The 16,676-nt window shown below is 38.9% G+C and overlaps 1 protein-coding gene across 1 annotated transcript in view; it reads left to right on the forward strand.

Moving 5' to 3' along the window:
- Window positions 1-16,676, forward strand: part of LOC126471577 (solute carrier family 28 member 3-like) — a 354,279-nt gene that overhangs the window by 332,553 nt on the left and 5,050 nt on the right. The window contains exons 13-14 of the mRNA XM_050099807.1: window positions 4,710-4,868; window positions 8,762-8,942. Coding sequence (XP_049955764.1) covers window positions 4,710-4,868; window positions 8,762-8,942 — 340 coding nt within the window. The remainder of the gene's footprint in view (window positions 1-4,709; window positions 4,869-8,761; window positions 8,943-16,676) is intronic.

Genomic DNA, 16,676 nt, shown 5'->3' on the forward strand with positions numbered 1-16,676 from the left:
TCAGCTTCAAATTCCAGTTCTCTAAATTTTTGCAATAGTGCCATCTGAAAAGAATGTTGCCTTCCCTCCAGGGATTTGAGTTTCCTAAGCATCTCCTTAACACTTACGTGTTGTCCGAACCTACTGGTAACAAATCTAGCAGCCTTCTAGAATTGGTTCTGTCATTCAAATCAACAGCTTCAATAAATTTCCACCACATATACCACAAGCTTTAACAATGACATTGTTTCAGAAATTGCACTTATCTTTGGATGAAGTAAAAGTCTAATCCCTTGTCCATAGCACATGACGGAGAAGAAGAGATTTCTTTCTTATCTTCTGAAGTATACAAAACATAATTCATGTGGCATTACATCCACCCTCCATTCACAAAAGCTTAAAAGTAAATAGACCCTTTTCCTAGCATGTTCATAGTTGAATCATTGCTCATACATATCAGCAGTGATTTTGCAAATTTGGTAAGGAATGTATACCACTCAGTATTATTAGCCATGTGATTCATCACTCCACAATTAGTTCTTGTCTAATTCTGCACTCAATACTTCAGTAATGAAAGCCTGGTCAGGCATTTCACTTTTATTTTGGCTATGAACACGTTTTTGGTTTTGTTTGACACTTCTACTCTTCTTTTGAATATGACCAAATCCACTACACACAGCTTCATTTTGTATGTCAACTTTTTGCACTTATTTGATGAAATAACATTCAATACAGTGGTAACATCTGCATTGATAGTGAACAGTGCCACTGGCATGTCTTGTTTAACTACGAGCAGTGTGTCAAGTGCTCATACCATTAATGACGATTCATTATGTTTCACACTGAGTTGGTGCATGAGAAGAACAAAGTTTTCAAAATGAGTGAGGTGTTTTACCACGTCCTCATCTGAAATCTTATAAAAACTAAAAACTTCTGACCAAACAGAATGTGCAGTTTGCTTTGTTTTCTGTTCAAACACAGCATGTAGCTTGTTCCAAATATCTCAGACAATCTCACATCCAACCGACAATACCATGAGTTTTGCTTCAACAGTTCTAATAATGATCTGACTAACTGCATGATCAGCCTTTTCTCATGTTTCCAGTGTGGCATTAATCATGTATATTTTGTTGTTGTAGCATCCACAGACAATGCTTCTGGTGTTTCACATCAATAATACACACCTTGTACACACTGTGTAATGCACGTAGTATGTTTCATTCTGCAAACTTCCATGTGGTCTCATTTTCAGCCCCATATTGTTTCTCAGTGACTGGAAATCCATTGTAGCCATATAAAATAGTACAGATGTACAGCTGCAATATTTGCCTGACAATTGGCCACATACAATGTGAACTGTAAAAATTGCACAACATGTGCAAACATGTTTCTGCTGTCACAAGATGTACAATAACAGTACCTATTTTTTTCTTGAACTGTGGATTGGGTCCATAAACCTTTGTAGAAGATTAAAGAAAAGAGTGCAGCATGAAGCACGTGCACAATGTTATTACTATATCATGACACATGTACAGTGAGGTGATAAGAGGGATAGTGATATGCACATATACAGATGGCACTAGCATCAAGCACACAAGGTATAAAAGGATAGTTTGTTGGCAGAGTTGTCATTTGTACTCAGGTGATTCATGCTGAAAGGTTTCCAACATGATAATGGTCACATAATGGGAATTAACAAACTTTGAATGCGGAATGGTAGTTGGAACTAGATGCATGGGTCATTCCATTTTGGAAATCATTTGGAAATTCAGTGTTCCAAGATGCACAGTGTGAGGAGTGTGCTGAGAATACCAAATTTCAGGCATTATGTCTCACCATGGACAACGCAGTTACCAATGGCCTTCACTTAATGACTGAGAGCAACGGTGTTTGCGTAGAGTTGTCTGTGCTTATAGTCAAGCAACCTTGTGTGAAATAAGTACAGAAATTGATGTGGGACATACAGTGGACATATCTGTCAGAAGGGTGTGGTGAAATTTGGCATTCATGGGCTGTGGCAGCAGATGACTGATGCAAGTGCCTTTGCTAACAGCATGACATTACTTGCAGCACCTCTCTTGGGCTCCAGACAACATCTGGACAACTGGAAAACTGAGGTCTGGTCAGATGAGTCCTAATTTCAGTTGTTAGGAGGTGATGCTAGGGTTCAAGTGTGGTTCAGACCCCAAGAAGCCATAGGCACAAGTTGTCAACAAGGGACTGTGCAAGCTGGTGGTGGTTTCATAATGGTGTGGGCTGTGTTTACATGGTATGGACTGAGTCCTCTAGTGCAGCTGTACTGACCATTTGCTGGAAATGGTTATGTATGACTACTTGGAGGCCATTTGCAGCCATTGACGGACTTCATGTTCCCAAATAATAATGGAATTTTTATGGATGATGGTGTGCTATGCCCCTGGGCCACAGTTGTTCACAACTGTTTTGAAGAATATTCTGGGCAATTCGAGTGAATGATTTGGCCATCTGGATCACACTACATGAATCCCATCAAACATATATGGGACATAAATCAGAAGTTAGTTTGTGCACAAAATCCTGGACTGGCAGGCAACTCTTACATAAATATGAACAGCTATAGGTACAGGATGACTCAATATTCCTGCAGGGGCTTTCCATCAGCTAGTTGAGTTCATACCACATTTAGTTGCTGCAATATGCCTGACAAAAGTAGGTCCAATGTGATATTAGGAGGTATCTTGTCACTTTTGTCACCTCTGTGTATTTAGAACAACAACAAAAAACATTTAATATAGAGATGTGCTACATAGCAAAGACGTTAATGTAAACATTTCACTCCAACATTTTAATGATGTTGCCTCTACCCTATTTTTCTATTATCGAGGACTGTTGATCATAGTGACATCTGTATAAATAATAGAGGAGCAGTGGGGGAGATGGGATTTAGTTGTCATTCATTTTGATTTTGGTGGACAGTTTCGACAGAAGGTGCTTTTTGTCGTTAATGATCATTGCCCTATCCTGCATAACAACACCAATAGTAAGATGGTAGAAAATACTATATCAGCAACCAGATATAATATTCATTTTGACAACATCTTGATCATATGATCTTAGGTAATAAAAGAAAAGTATTGAGTAATGGAATTAGCAATAATGACACAGTAACAATATTTAGAGAGAATTTACACAAAAGTAAGAGTAAAATATTTAGTAATGAGACACTAAAGCAATGAATTTAATTCCTTCTTAGATATATTAAAAAAGTATTTTTGAGCTTGTTTCCAATAAATCAGGTAAGGAAAATTTCAAAAGAAGTTTTGGAGGAAAAACTGTGGTCTAAATTTGAGATGAAATAACTGTGTGCAAAGCAAACGAACAAGACAAGTTATTCTGTTAATTTTAGGCTTTCCCAGTATATGATTCTGAGAGATCACTGGATCATTGATGATTGCTCTCTCTCTCTCTCTCTCTCTCTCTCTCTCTCTCTCTCTCTCTCTCTCTCTCTCTCTCTCTCTCTCTCTCTCTCTCATGACATCCACATGTAGCAGAGGTGTAGGAGTTTAATAATAATAAAAGCAAAATGCATATTTTTAAAAAATTAGCTTTAATAATTTGTTTACATTAGTGGTTAATACAATAGGGTGCAGTTCCTATGCTTTTGGGTGACCCCCATGACTCTTCCCCCCACCCCCCACCCCACCCAGTCTCTACGTTTATACTTGGGTATTCAGCTAGGTGGAAATGTCCATATGGAGAAATATTTTGACAAGCTGCCTTGTTGCCATATTGCCATCTTCTATTGACATTTGATGTAACTTTGCCACTTTCTTAGTTTGCGCCAAACATAAAACTTCCCCTTCGGTGTGTACTATAGGGAACTGGTTGTAATAAAAAATTATAACGCAAAGTGAAATTTATCATTCTGAATTTTAAGAACATAAAACCAGGCAAAAGGAAAGACCCTCTAGAGTTAAACAAAATCTATCAGGAGAATTATGCAAAAGGAAAGAAGTAAATGCACAGTGGAAAAAAATTAGTACTGGACTCTATGTTAGGAAGATATAATTTCCATAGATGGACAGTGTGTGTTCCATGAAGTGACATCAGCTCGTATAACAATACCATCAATGAGACTACAGTAATTTTAATGTTTTGTCATTGACAATGGGATATATTAGTCAGTCAATGAGTCAAAACTGTGGATTTATGAAAGACTTAAATAGTGAGTCCCAAAACCAGACTTATGTAAATCACACATGCTTTAAATTTTATCTTCTTTCTCTCAGTATTTTCACCTACCTTTGAGGAATGGTTCTACAGTGAAACAGCTGTTAATGTTGTTGATGATAAGGCATTAATAGCCTATCTGCTACAAAGGCTTCTTTACACAAACCCATATTTGGGTCTAGCAATCAAATTTTATCAAGAACACAGAAAAATATTCAGATGTCACTTCTGTTAGTTTGTAAGAGTTTTAACTGTACAGACTAAAACATTTTACTGTGTCAAACTTTATTGTATTGATGACTTCTTCTCCAGGCTAAGCTAATCCTTGATCAATTCCATATCACTGAAATCTATGGAAGATGATGTATGAATTAACATTTTTCAGTCATTTAACTATGTTTCTGTGGTTTTAGTATTTTTCATTAAATGCATGTAACTTGTGCTAGAGTGAACATTATATTAAATGTATCATGACATTTAATAGTACTTCTAATCACATTATGATTTATTTTAATTTACAGTTCATTCTCTCAAAAGTATTTATTCCATTTACATACGTCATGGGGGTAGAAGCTGAACAAGTTGAATATGTGTCCAAACTGATAGGCATAAAGACGCTTGTAAATGAATTTGTGGCCTATCAGGAACTTGGTGAAATGCTGGACCAGAATCTTCTCACAGTAAGCAGAATGTTTTTAAAATATTTTTTCTAATGAGAAAACTATGTAGCTGCCTAAAGAAGTTTATCTAATACGTAGTCTATCCATGATTATAAAGTTTTGTAGTGTCTGTTCTCTGCAAAGTGTCTGTATTACTCACCAGTTGCTCACTTATGTCTGCCCAAATTCTTTGCCTCTGTATATGTCTGCTTGTGTCTGTATATGTGTGGATGGATATGTGTGTGTGTGCGAGTGTATACCCGTCCTTTTTTCCCCTTAAGGTAAGTCTTTCCGCTCCCGGGATTGGAATGACTCCTTACCCTCTCCCTTAAAACCCACATCCTCTCGTCTTTCCCTCTCCTTCCCTCTTTCCTGTTTATCAGGGACTCCAAGGCCATTGATTGATTACATGTGTGGTTGTATCAGTTTTGTAGGAAGTTAGGTATTTGTTTACCAGGGCTGTTTGGATTCTCATGTTACCTTGTCTATTAGAAGTCAGTAATGATATCTGGATTATCGTGTAAACTATGGAAAATTGTGACTGCCCAGGTGATGTTAGAAAGTGACCACTTCACAGTAGTTTATCAGAACCTTATATAGCTGAGAACTTGGATTTCAAAGAAAATTAGTGCTATCTGACAATACAGGGTTACTGCAGCAGGCCTTTCCCCTTCGGTAATAGTGTATGGTCCTGTTTAGTGTTCAATTTTTTTTTGAATATTTACACTGATTTGAAATTGTGACAGTTGAATGGGGATAGTCACTGCAATGACTATCTACACTGATTTTCAGTATGTTGATGTGCAATTAAAATAGGCTTATGTTACTCTTCAGTGACATTTTATACAGTTTATGGGATCATTCTGTTACTCTGATTTCTTGTAACAATGTCTTCTTGAGCTCCACCTGTAACCTAAGAGAGCTAACACTATTGACAACAGTGACCTCAGTGATGGTCCCCTCCCATACTCTTCCTTAACATAACCAAACAATGCTACTTACATTACATAGTAACTGCTCATTGCAGCACATTAGTGTGCGACTACACATGAAATTCTCAGCATCTGACCTCCCTACCATCATCAATCACTATGGAAGCTACAAATTTAGTGTTTGACTGTTTTCAATCTTGAACAGTCTACATATGCTGTGACAAATTAATCAACACAGTAGCAGAAGTAACAGTAAATGAACAATTTACTGTGATAGTGTTTTATATATTTCCATAAAATGATACATAGAACAACTGATATGTAAGACTCAGGACTGATGCTGAAAATCAATGTATTTATTAGTTATGTTCAGTGAGTGCTGAGATTCCTTAAAGCAGGACTTATTTATGTCTACACATGTGTCCATGCTCCAAACATTTCTGTGTGTTATTTTACACAAGGATATTCTGAAGTTCCACCATATTTTACTTCCTGCATAGTGTAACAGTACATTTGTAGTGAACTGCTGAGCTGCTACTTTGATACAACTGAAGGGGTCAATATTGGTTCATTTATTTTGTACTGATGTTACATTCACCATAAAATGCTCCAGTGACCTCCCCTTCTTCATCTAAATCTGTATCTACAGCTACATTCACTTCTGTACCCTGAAAACTGCAGTGAAGCATATAGCAGAAGATAATTTCCATTGTACCACAAATAGGGTGATTTTCACCCCATACATTTATGTAAGCATGGAAAAAAGATTGCTTAAATGACCCTGTGTGTGCTGTTGTCTTCATTGCACTTAAGGGAGTGATACATAAAGGGTTGAAGTATATTCCTATATCCCTCGAACTACACTGGTTTTTGAAACATTTTAAGTATGCTTTTGTGGGACATTTGGCATATATCTCGAAGTGTACTAACAAAGACGTCCATAACCAAAATATTAAACCACTAAGGTTATCATATTGTGAATGGTTCTGTGAGAATCATCTTATTATAAATGTACAAAAAAGAACTCACATCAATTTCAGCTTTTCATCTCAAAAACAAGAAATCCCCAACATACTCCTAAACAACCATGAGCTATCCAGTGTAAGTTCTATAAAGCTTCTTGGTATATGGCTTGAAGAAAATCTTAAGCTGAATACTTTGGTCAATTATATCTAAAATAAACTGCCAACCGTATGTTATGTTCTAAAGGTGCTCAGCATATCAGTCACAAATTTAGTTCTACTATAAATATATTATTCTTACTTTGACTTCAAATTACAATATGGAATTACTTCTGGGAAAACTCAGCCTTGGAAGAAAGGCAATTCATATAATATACAATCTGAGACAGAATGAATTATTTAGACATCATTAAAGACACTTGTCATTGTGATGCTACTACATGTTTACATTTACAATATTATGTCATTTGTTTAGAACTACCTATTAAACAATTCATGTAATATGCAATCTGAGACAGAATGAATTATGTAGACATCATTCAAGACACTTGTCATTGTGATGCTACTACATGTTTACGTTTACAATACTATGTCATTTGTTTAGAACTACCTATTAAACAAAGACAGCTCATTGACTTTAAATGAACACATTCTTAGTTATGAAATGAGACAGCTGTCTGACCTTCACATGATTCAGTCCAGAACAACTTGTTACCAAAAACGTGTGCTGCGTGTTGGGATGCAGATGTATGATAATTTACCAGATGAAGTTAAAGGAGCAGAAATGCCAAGAGCTTGTATGTGAGCAAAGCTTTTACATGGTAAATGATTTTTCTGAAAAAGGCTATAAATGTTAGCTCATCCCTTAATAAATGTTCACTTACGCCTGATAATTATGTGTAGTGTGTGTTTCCTTAATGTATGTAGTGTATTAGTCTATATTTATTACTGGTTTTGCTCCCATCATATTCCATTACATCACATATTATTTTATCTTATTGTAAAAAAAGAAAAAAATGCAACCCACCTAACTTGGTTTTTGTATGACAGATATCTTCAGAATCCATAATAGTTGGCACAGAGGAGGCCATTCTGTTAAAGATATTTGTTTTTTGACGTAGTCCACCTGTTGTATATCCTCACCTCAAAACTGCTAAAACATGCATGTACTAATACCAAATTTTGTTTCGGTCATGGGTATTCTACTCAGTTCTTTGCTTACATTGCTTTCAGTTGTGGTTACACAGGATCATTTGGGTTGTTGCAACACCTGTATCAACCATACAGTTACATGTGTAGCTGCTGCTGCTGCTTCTGCTATTCCATTTGCCCTTAATATTATACTTTCTGTCTGTACTGAAGCTTTAACCTTCTATTCCTACTATAATAACCTAATTATCTCCATATAACTGTTAACCAATGGCCTTATGTTCAAATAACACGTTAAAAATGAGGTCTCTCTATCCATCCCCCACCCCCTCCCTCTCTGATATGCATATCCACACTTTGTGTCCACTTAGCTTTGTTCAAATGGTTCAAATGGCTCTGAGCACTATGGGACTCAACTGCTGAGGTCATTAGTCCCCTAGAACTTAGAACTAGTTAAACCTAACTAACCTAAGGACATCACAAACATCCTTGCCCGAGGCAGGATTCGAACCTGCGACCGTAGCGGTCTTGCGGTTCCAGACTGCAGCGCCTTTAACCGCACGGCCACTTCAGCCGGCACTTAGCTTTGTACGCAACAGTAATTTTCCTTCAACACTATATTGATTGTGTGCAATAGGGGACAGCACATAAGTGATTGTAGCAGTAATTTTGTTATTATAGTATCCTTTCTTAGAAAATTATTTTTATATCTAGCAAAAAATGCACATAAAATAGTACCAATACATGTGTGCTATTCTGTTTTTATATTTTCATGTTAATTAATTCTAAGTAACACTTTGCTTCATTTAATTATTAAAGATGAGTCTTACAAATTGATGTGCATACTAATAAGTTAGTCTTTTACTTTCAGCCCAGATCTGAAATAATAGCCACATACGCACTGTGTGGGTTTTCTAATCCTAGCTCTGTTGGGATAATGATTGGTGCATTATCTGCCTTGGCTCCTAACCGAAGGGCAGCTATAACAGAAGTAGCATTCAGAGCACTTATAGCTGGATCTGCAGTTTGTTTCATGACAGCATGTATTGCAGGTTTGTAGATGTAATTTGCAAAATTTTTGAAATGGATTTGTTTCTCATGCATTCACCTTCAGTGTTAAGCTTAAGTGTAGCTGCCACTACACAAAATTTATTCTATTCAGCCATTGCTGGCAAATGAGAAGAGTGTACTGAAAAAAAAAAGAAAAAAAAGAACCCACGAAAAAAAAACTTTCTTTTCTTGTTCCATGAGCTCTATGGACATGTAACTAACATAGAGTGTGAGTCAGATCCAAATTCTACTCCCACAATTATTTCTATTGGCAAGAGGTATGGGAACACAAAGTAAGGAATGGAACATTGACTTCTGTGTCACATTATTATGTACACACTGATGAGCCAAAATGTTATATCCACTGGCCACCACAAGGCTGAATGCCTCTTGGTGGTGTTGTGGGCATGTGACACAGTAAGGAAAGAATGTAAGTGGAAGAGAGACAAATTGGCAATAATTATAAGGAAGATGCAGGCCACAAATGCAGAAATTCACTGATATAAGCAATTTTAACAAATAGCACATTATTGTGATGCTGTGGCTGGGAATGAGTACCTCTGAAATGGTGAAGCTGGTCACTTGTTGGTGTACTACTGTTGTAAGCAGCTATGGAAAGTTATTGAAGGATGGTGAAATAATGACTAGGCCATATAGTATTGGACAACCATGTCTCATCACGAAACATAGGGGTCGGTGGATCCCCCACTGTGTACTCCAGGACAGGCAGCTATCTATGGTAGATGTGATGACAGAGTACAGTGCTGGTGCAGGCACAAGTGTTTCAGAGCACACTGTTCAAAGATCATTGTTGAAAATGGAGATCCATATCACATGACCCCTCCATGTTCTTGTGTTGACCCAGTGACAAAAGTTATGATTGCAGTGGGCACAGTGGTAAATCCAGTTTCAGCTAGAGTATTTGCCTAAGTACATATGGTGAAAGGAGAGCCCTGACAGCTAAATTTGGCTTGGTGCAACAGCTTTTTATGTCCACTACTTCCAATCACTTAATGCAGTTAGGTACATATCTATGGCAATGCCTCCATCTCACTGCAGCTCGTAGACAACTATTGTTTTCAGTCACATAGATTTGGTACCTCTACAGCCTATATAGTCAAATAAGAGCCCTGCTTGTCCCAATTTGTACCACCATCTAACTGTGACCATCCCACACTTCCGCCTAACCACACCCTGGTCACCTTCCAGGAATTCCTAACTTCCAACCTGGCTTCACCATCCTTCCTCAGATCCCTCCCTAAGAACAACAACCTTTCAGCAGAAGGAAGGACTGTCCTACACAACCTAAAAATGGATCCTGACCTGGTCATGCTTCCAACATGCAAAGGTTCCACCACTGTTGTGATGGACCAGAGTGACTACCTGGTGGAAGGCCTCTGCCAGCTGTCAGACACCTCCACCTAAAAGCTCTGCCAAAGTGACTCCATCCCAGCAATCCAACATAACCTCCAATCCCTGCTGAAATCCCTAGGCTCTTCCCAGAACCTCATCCCTGAATCCATCTCCCAGCTCAACCCAACAACAGCCAGCACACCCACTCTCTACATGCTCCCCAAAATCCCCAAACCTGACAATCCTGGGCACCCCATTGTGGCTGGTTCCAGTGCCCCCACCAAAAGACTCTCGGGCCTTGGTGACTAACATCTGTAGCCAATTGTCCAAAACCTAGCCTCCTGCATTAAAGATGCAGCCATGGGCACTTACATTGCACTGTCCTATCCCAACCTCTTTATGGGCCACCTAGAGGAAACATTCCTAGCTTCCCAAAACCCCAAACCCCTCGTGTGGTTCAGTTTTATTGATGGCATCTTTATAATCTGGACTCCAAGCCAGGACACCTTTTCCCCATTCCTCCACAATCTCAACACCTTGTCTCTCATCCACTTCACCTGGTCCTCCTCTACCCATTGTGCCACCTTCTTAGATGTCAATCTCTTCCTCTCAGATGGCTCCATCCACACCTCAGTCCACATCAAACTCACCAGTCACCAACAGTACCTGCACTTTGACAGCTGCCACCCCTTTCACACCAAAAAATCCCTCCCATACAGCCTCTCCACCCATGGCAGACACATCTGCAGTGATGACAACTCCCTCATCCAGAATGCTGAAGGCCACACAAAGGCCTTCACAGACAGGCAATACCCTCCAGACTTTATAGACAAACAGATATCCCATGCCATATCTCCACACACACACCTGATCCTCACATCAATCTCTAGAACCAACCACAAGGAAGCACTCCCCATGTCACCAAATACCACCTGGGACTGGAATGACTGAGTCCTTTGTCAGGGCTTTGATTATCTATCACCATGCCCTCAAATAAAGGACATCCTACCCAAGGTACTTCCACCCCTCCCAAAGTGGTCTTCTGCTGCCCACCCAACCTCCACAACATCCTAGTCCAACCCAATGCCACTCCCACTCCCAGTCCTCTGCCACAGAGTAGGGACCTGGGAGGTAAGGGTGTGGGGAAGACCCAGATACAAGACCCTCCCTATCCACCCATCCAGCCCCTCTTACTCCAATCCCATCACAGGCTTATCCTACCCCATCAGAGGCTGCATCACCTGTGAAAGCAGCTATGTACTCTGCTGCAAGCACTGCACAGCATTTTGCATTAGTATGACAACTATCCAGCTGTCAACCAGAATGAATGGCCACAGTCAAACTGTTGCCAAAAATGAGGTGGACCACCCAGTGGCACAACATGCGGCAGAGCACAACATGCTAGATTTCAATGACTGATTTGCAATCCGTGATCCACCTCACCTCTTCACCATCACCAGCTTTCCTCAACTGGCCAGATGGGAGCTATCCTTATAGCACATCCTTCACTAACTTCCCTGGCCTAAACCTAAGGTAACTCACTGTCCCCACCAAGAAAGATTTTGTGTGTGTGTGTGTGTGTGTGTGTGTGTGTGTGTGTGTGTGTGTGTGTGTGTGTGTGTTCTCCTACAGCTTGTGAAAGGAATTTCATTCTGAAAGCTAGCAAAGCAAAGCTCTGTATCTTTTGTTTGTCTATATATCGATGATGCAGTGCTTCTGCCTTTTGGTGAGTCATCTCTTTATTCCTAAATAATTCGTTATACTCAACCAGAACTTACTAGTCATTCCTTTGTATTTCCTTTCTCATTTGTTCATTAAAAATATTTTATTCAGCAATATATACACATTATTTGATACAGTATAGCGCTCACTGTGGAGACAAACATCATGGGATACCTCCTAATATTGTGTCAGACCTCCTTTTGCCCAGCATAATGCAGCAACTCAGTATGGCATGGACTCAACCAGTCGTTGGGAGTCCCCTGCAGAAATATTGAGTCGTGCTCTCTCTACAGCCACCAATAATTTTGAAGTGTTGCCAGTGCAGAATTTTGTGCACAACATGACCTCTAGATTATGTCCCATAAATGTTTGATGGGATTAATGTTCCATGATCTGGGTGGCCAAATCATTTGCTTGAATTGACCAGAATGTTATTCAAATCAATTGCAAACAACTGTGGCTCAGTGACCAACTTGTACAGTGTCTTGTTGACAACTTGGGTCCATTGCTTCGTGAGGTCTGCACCACACTTGTGCCCTGTCGTGAGCTCTTACCAAATAAAATTAGGACTCATCCGACCGGGCCAAAATTTCCCAGTTGTCTAGGATCCAGCCGATTTGGTCACGTGCCCAGGAGAGGCACTGTAGGCGATGTCTTGCCATTAGCAAAAGCACTTGTGCCAGTTGTCTGCTGCCATAGCCCAGTAAAGCCAATTTCCGCTGCACTGTCCTTATGGATACATCCGCTGTACATCCCACATTGATATGAAACTTCCTGGCGGATTAAAACTGTGTGCTGGACTGAGACTCGAACTCGGGACCTTTGCCTTTCGCGGGCAAATGCTCTACCAACTGAGCTACCCAAGCATGACTCACAGCCCATGCTCACAGCTTCAATTCCGCCAGTTTGGAAGGTAGGAGTCGAGGTACTGGTGGTATTGAAGCTGTGAGGATGGGTTGTGAGTTGTGCTTGGGTAGCTCAGTTGGTAGAGTACTTGCATGCAAAAGCCAAACTTCCCAAGTTTGAGTCTCGGTCCAACACACAGTTTTAATCTGCCAGGAAGTTTCATATTAGCGCCCACTCTGCTGCAGAGTGAAAATCTTATTCTGGAAACATCCCCCAGGCTGTGGCTAAGCCATGTCTTCACAATATCCTTTCTTCCAGGAGCGCTATTTCTGCAAGTTTCGCAGAAGAGCTTCTGTGACATCTGGAAGAGAGGAGTCAAGGTACTGGTGGAACAGTTTTAATCTGCCAGGAAGTTTCATATCAGTGTCCACTCCACTGCATAGTGAAAATCTTACTCTGGAAACATCCCCCAGGCTGTGGCTAAGCCATGTCTCCACAATATCCTTTCTACCAGGAGTGCTATTTCTGCAAGTTTTGCAGAAGAGCTTCTGTGACGTTTGGAAGGGAGGAGTGAAGGTACTGGCAGAACAGTTTTAATCTGCCAGGAAGTTTCATATCAGCACACACTCTGCTGCAGAGTGAAAATCTCATTCTGGAATTCTCCCACATTGATTTCTGCAGTTGTTTTATGTACTGTTTCTCATTTGTTAGCACTGACAACTCTATGCAAACATTGCTGCTCTCAGTTGTTAACTGAAGGTTGTTGGTCACTGTGTTGTCTATGGTGAGAGATGATAATATGAAATTTGGTATTCTCAGCATGCTCTTGACACTGTGGATCTTGGAATGGTAAATTCCTTAATGCTTTCCAAAATGGAATGTCCCGTGTGTCTAGCTCCAGCTACCATTCTATCTTCAGTGTTTGTTAATTCTTGTCATATGGCCATAATCATGTTGGAAACCTTTTCACAATGAACCACTTGATTAAAAATGACCGCTCTGCCAATGAACTAGCCTTTTATACCTTGTTCACTCAATACTACTGCTACCTGTATGTATGCATATTGCTATCCCATTACTTCTGTCGCTTCAGGGTATTACCAATTCACACAGAAAATAGGATTCTTAATGTTAATATTTGTGAAATAAATCATTTTCAATACAGATTTTTGTTGATGCTCTAAAACAACATCATAAATGCAAGAAAATAATAATTATACAATAATTTCTGGCAAGTAATAATTTGCTACTTTCAGTAAATAAATCTTTTAGGGTATGTTTAATGATAAGCTTCAGAACAATAATTTTTCACAGTACATAAATACATTTCACATATGACAAACATATCTCTTATCTTGGAATTGCTGCAAGTTTCCTGCATTTTGAGGCATTCCCCCCCTCAACAAATTTTGGTATACAGCCTACACTGTAAAACGTAACTTGTACATCTACGTCTACATGGACACTCTGCAAGTCACACTTAAGTGCCTTGCCTGGCAGAGGGTTCATGAAACCACCTTGACAATAATTCTCTTTTATTCCAGTCACATATAGCGCATGTAAAAAATGAACACCTGTATCTTTCCGTGCGAGCTCTGATATCCCTTATTTTACTATGATGATTTTTTTCTTCCTATGTAAGTCCCCACCAACAAAATATTTTCACATTCGGCAGAGAAAATCGGTGATTGAAATTTCATGAGAAGATTCTGCTGCAGCAAAAAACGCCTTTGTTTTAATGATGTCCTCCTCAAATCCTGTATCATTGCAGTCATCCTCTCTGCCCTACTTCACAATAATACAAAACGTGCTACCCTTCTCTGAACTTTCTCGATGTAGTCTATCTGGTAAGGATCCCACACCAAGCAGCAGTATTCTAAAAGAGGATGGGCAAGCGTATTGTAGGCAATATCTCTATTAGATCTGTGACAGTTTCTTAAGTCCTGCCAATAAAATGCCTTCTTTGGTTAGCCTTCCAAACAATATTTCCTATATGTTCCTTCCAATTTAAGTTGTTTGTAATTGTAATTCTTAGGTATTTAGTTGGTTTTATGGCCTTTACATTTGATGGATTTAGCGTGTAACCAAAGTTTAATGGATTCCTTTTAGCACTCATGTGGATGACCTCACACTTTTCGTTATTTAGGGTCAATTGCCAATTTTTTCATCATACAAATTTCTTTTCTAAATTGTTTTGCAGTTTGTTTTGATCTTCTGATGACTTCACTAATTGATAAATGACAGCATAATCAGCTAAAAACCTTACACAGCTGCTCAGATTGTCTCCTAAATCAATTATATAGATAAGGAAGAGCAAAGGGCCTATAACACTACTTTGGGGAACATTAGAAATCATATCTATTTTACTCAATGGCTTTCCATCAGTTACTATGAACTGTGACCTCTCTGAGAGGAAATCACATATCCAGTCACATGACTGAGCTGATACTCCATAAGCACACAAATTCACTACAAGCCATTTGAGTGGTACAGTGTCAAAAGCCTTCAGGAAATCTAGAAATACTGAATCAATTTGAAATACTATGTAAATAGCACTCAACACTTCTTGTGAGTAAAGAGCTAGTTGTGTTTCACAAGAACAATGTTTTCCAAATGTGTGTTAACTGTGTGTCAATAGACTGTTCTCTTTGAGGTAATTTACAATGTTCGAACACAGTGTATGTTCAAATTCTTGCTGCATATCAATGTTAATAGCATGGACCTCTAATTTAGTGGATTACTCCTACTACCTTTCTTGAATATTGGTGTAACCTGTGCAACTTTCCATTCTTTGGGCACAGATGTTTCACCGAGTGAAGGGTTGTACATGATTGTTTAGTATGGAGTTATTGTATTAGCATACTCTGAAAGGAACCTAACTGGTATCCAGTCTGGGCCAGAAGACTTCCTTTTATTAAGTGATTTAAGTTGTTTCAATACTCCAAGGATATCTATTTCTATGTTACTCATGTTGGCAGGTGTTCTTGATTCGAATTCTGGAATATTTACTTTGTCTTCTTTGGTGAAGTAATTTTGGAAGGCTGTGTTTAGTAACTCTGCTTTTGGAGCACTGTCATCTATAGTTTTTCCATTGCTATTGCACAGAGAAGGCAGTGAGTGTGTCTTGCCACTATAATACTTCACATATGACCAGTATCTCTGTGGAATTTCTGAAGCTAGTTGCAACACAGCTCTTTTTGGCTTTTTATTCAAATTTTCTGCATCATCCATATATTCATTGTCAGAGGAATTTTATTGTACATGGATGTCCTTTTCTCCTTGCTACTGGCATGACATGTTAATATCATTATTGTTTACCAGTGAGTTTCATCAAGCTTGGCAGGACAATCTTCAGTTAAAAATGAGAATTCATCAGCTTCATAATTACATAATTCCACCTTCGAGTCACTAAGAAGAGCTTCTACTTGCTCATAATTTAATATTGCATATGTTGCTGTAGAGTGTAGAAATAACAATTATTTCAGTATTCCATTATCGGGTGCCAAACTGAAATTATCAAGTATGCAGTATGACCTGAGGTTCACAAATGAGGAACTTAAGAAAATGGGTCATTTCAAAGTAACAAACAAAATTTATACAGATGTGAACAACTTCTCAACACCTAGAATAGTTGGAAAACATTAGGTAAAAATGCAGATTCTCAGCTTAATATTTAGGCATAATAATTATTCACATACATCTTTGACTTGTAAAAGTAACCATTTTTGGACACAACCAGCTGTAAACTAGCACAAAAATCATTCCTTGTAAGATGCTGCACTCTAGTTTTAAAACTAAGAACAATAAGGTCCACA

This window comes from Schistocerca serialis, chromosome 3, assembly GCF_023864345.2.
Source record: "Schistocerca serialis cubense isolate TAMUIC-IGC-003099 chromosome 3, iqSchSeri2.2, whole genome shotgun sequence".
NCBI classification, from domain to species: domain Eukaryota; kingdom Metazoa; phylum Arthropoda; class Insecta; order Orthoptera; family Acrididae; genus Schistocerca; species Schistocerca serialis.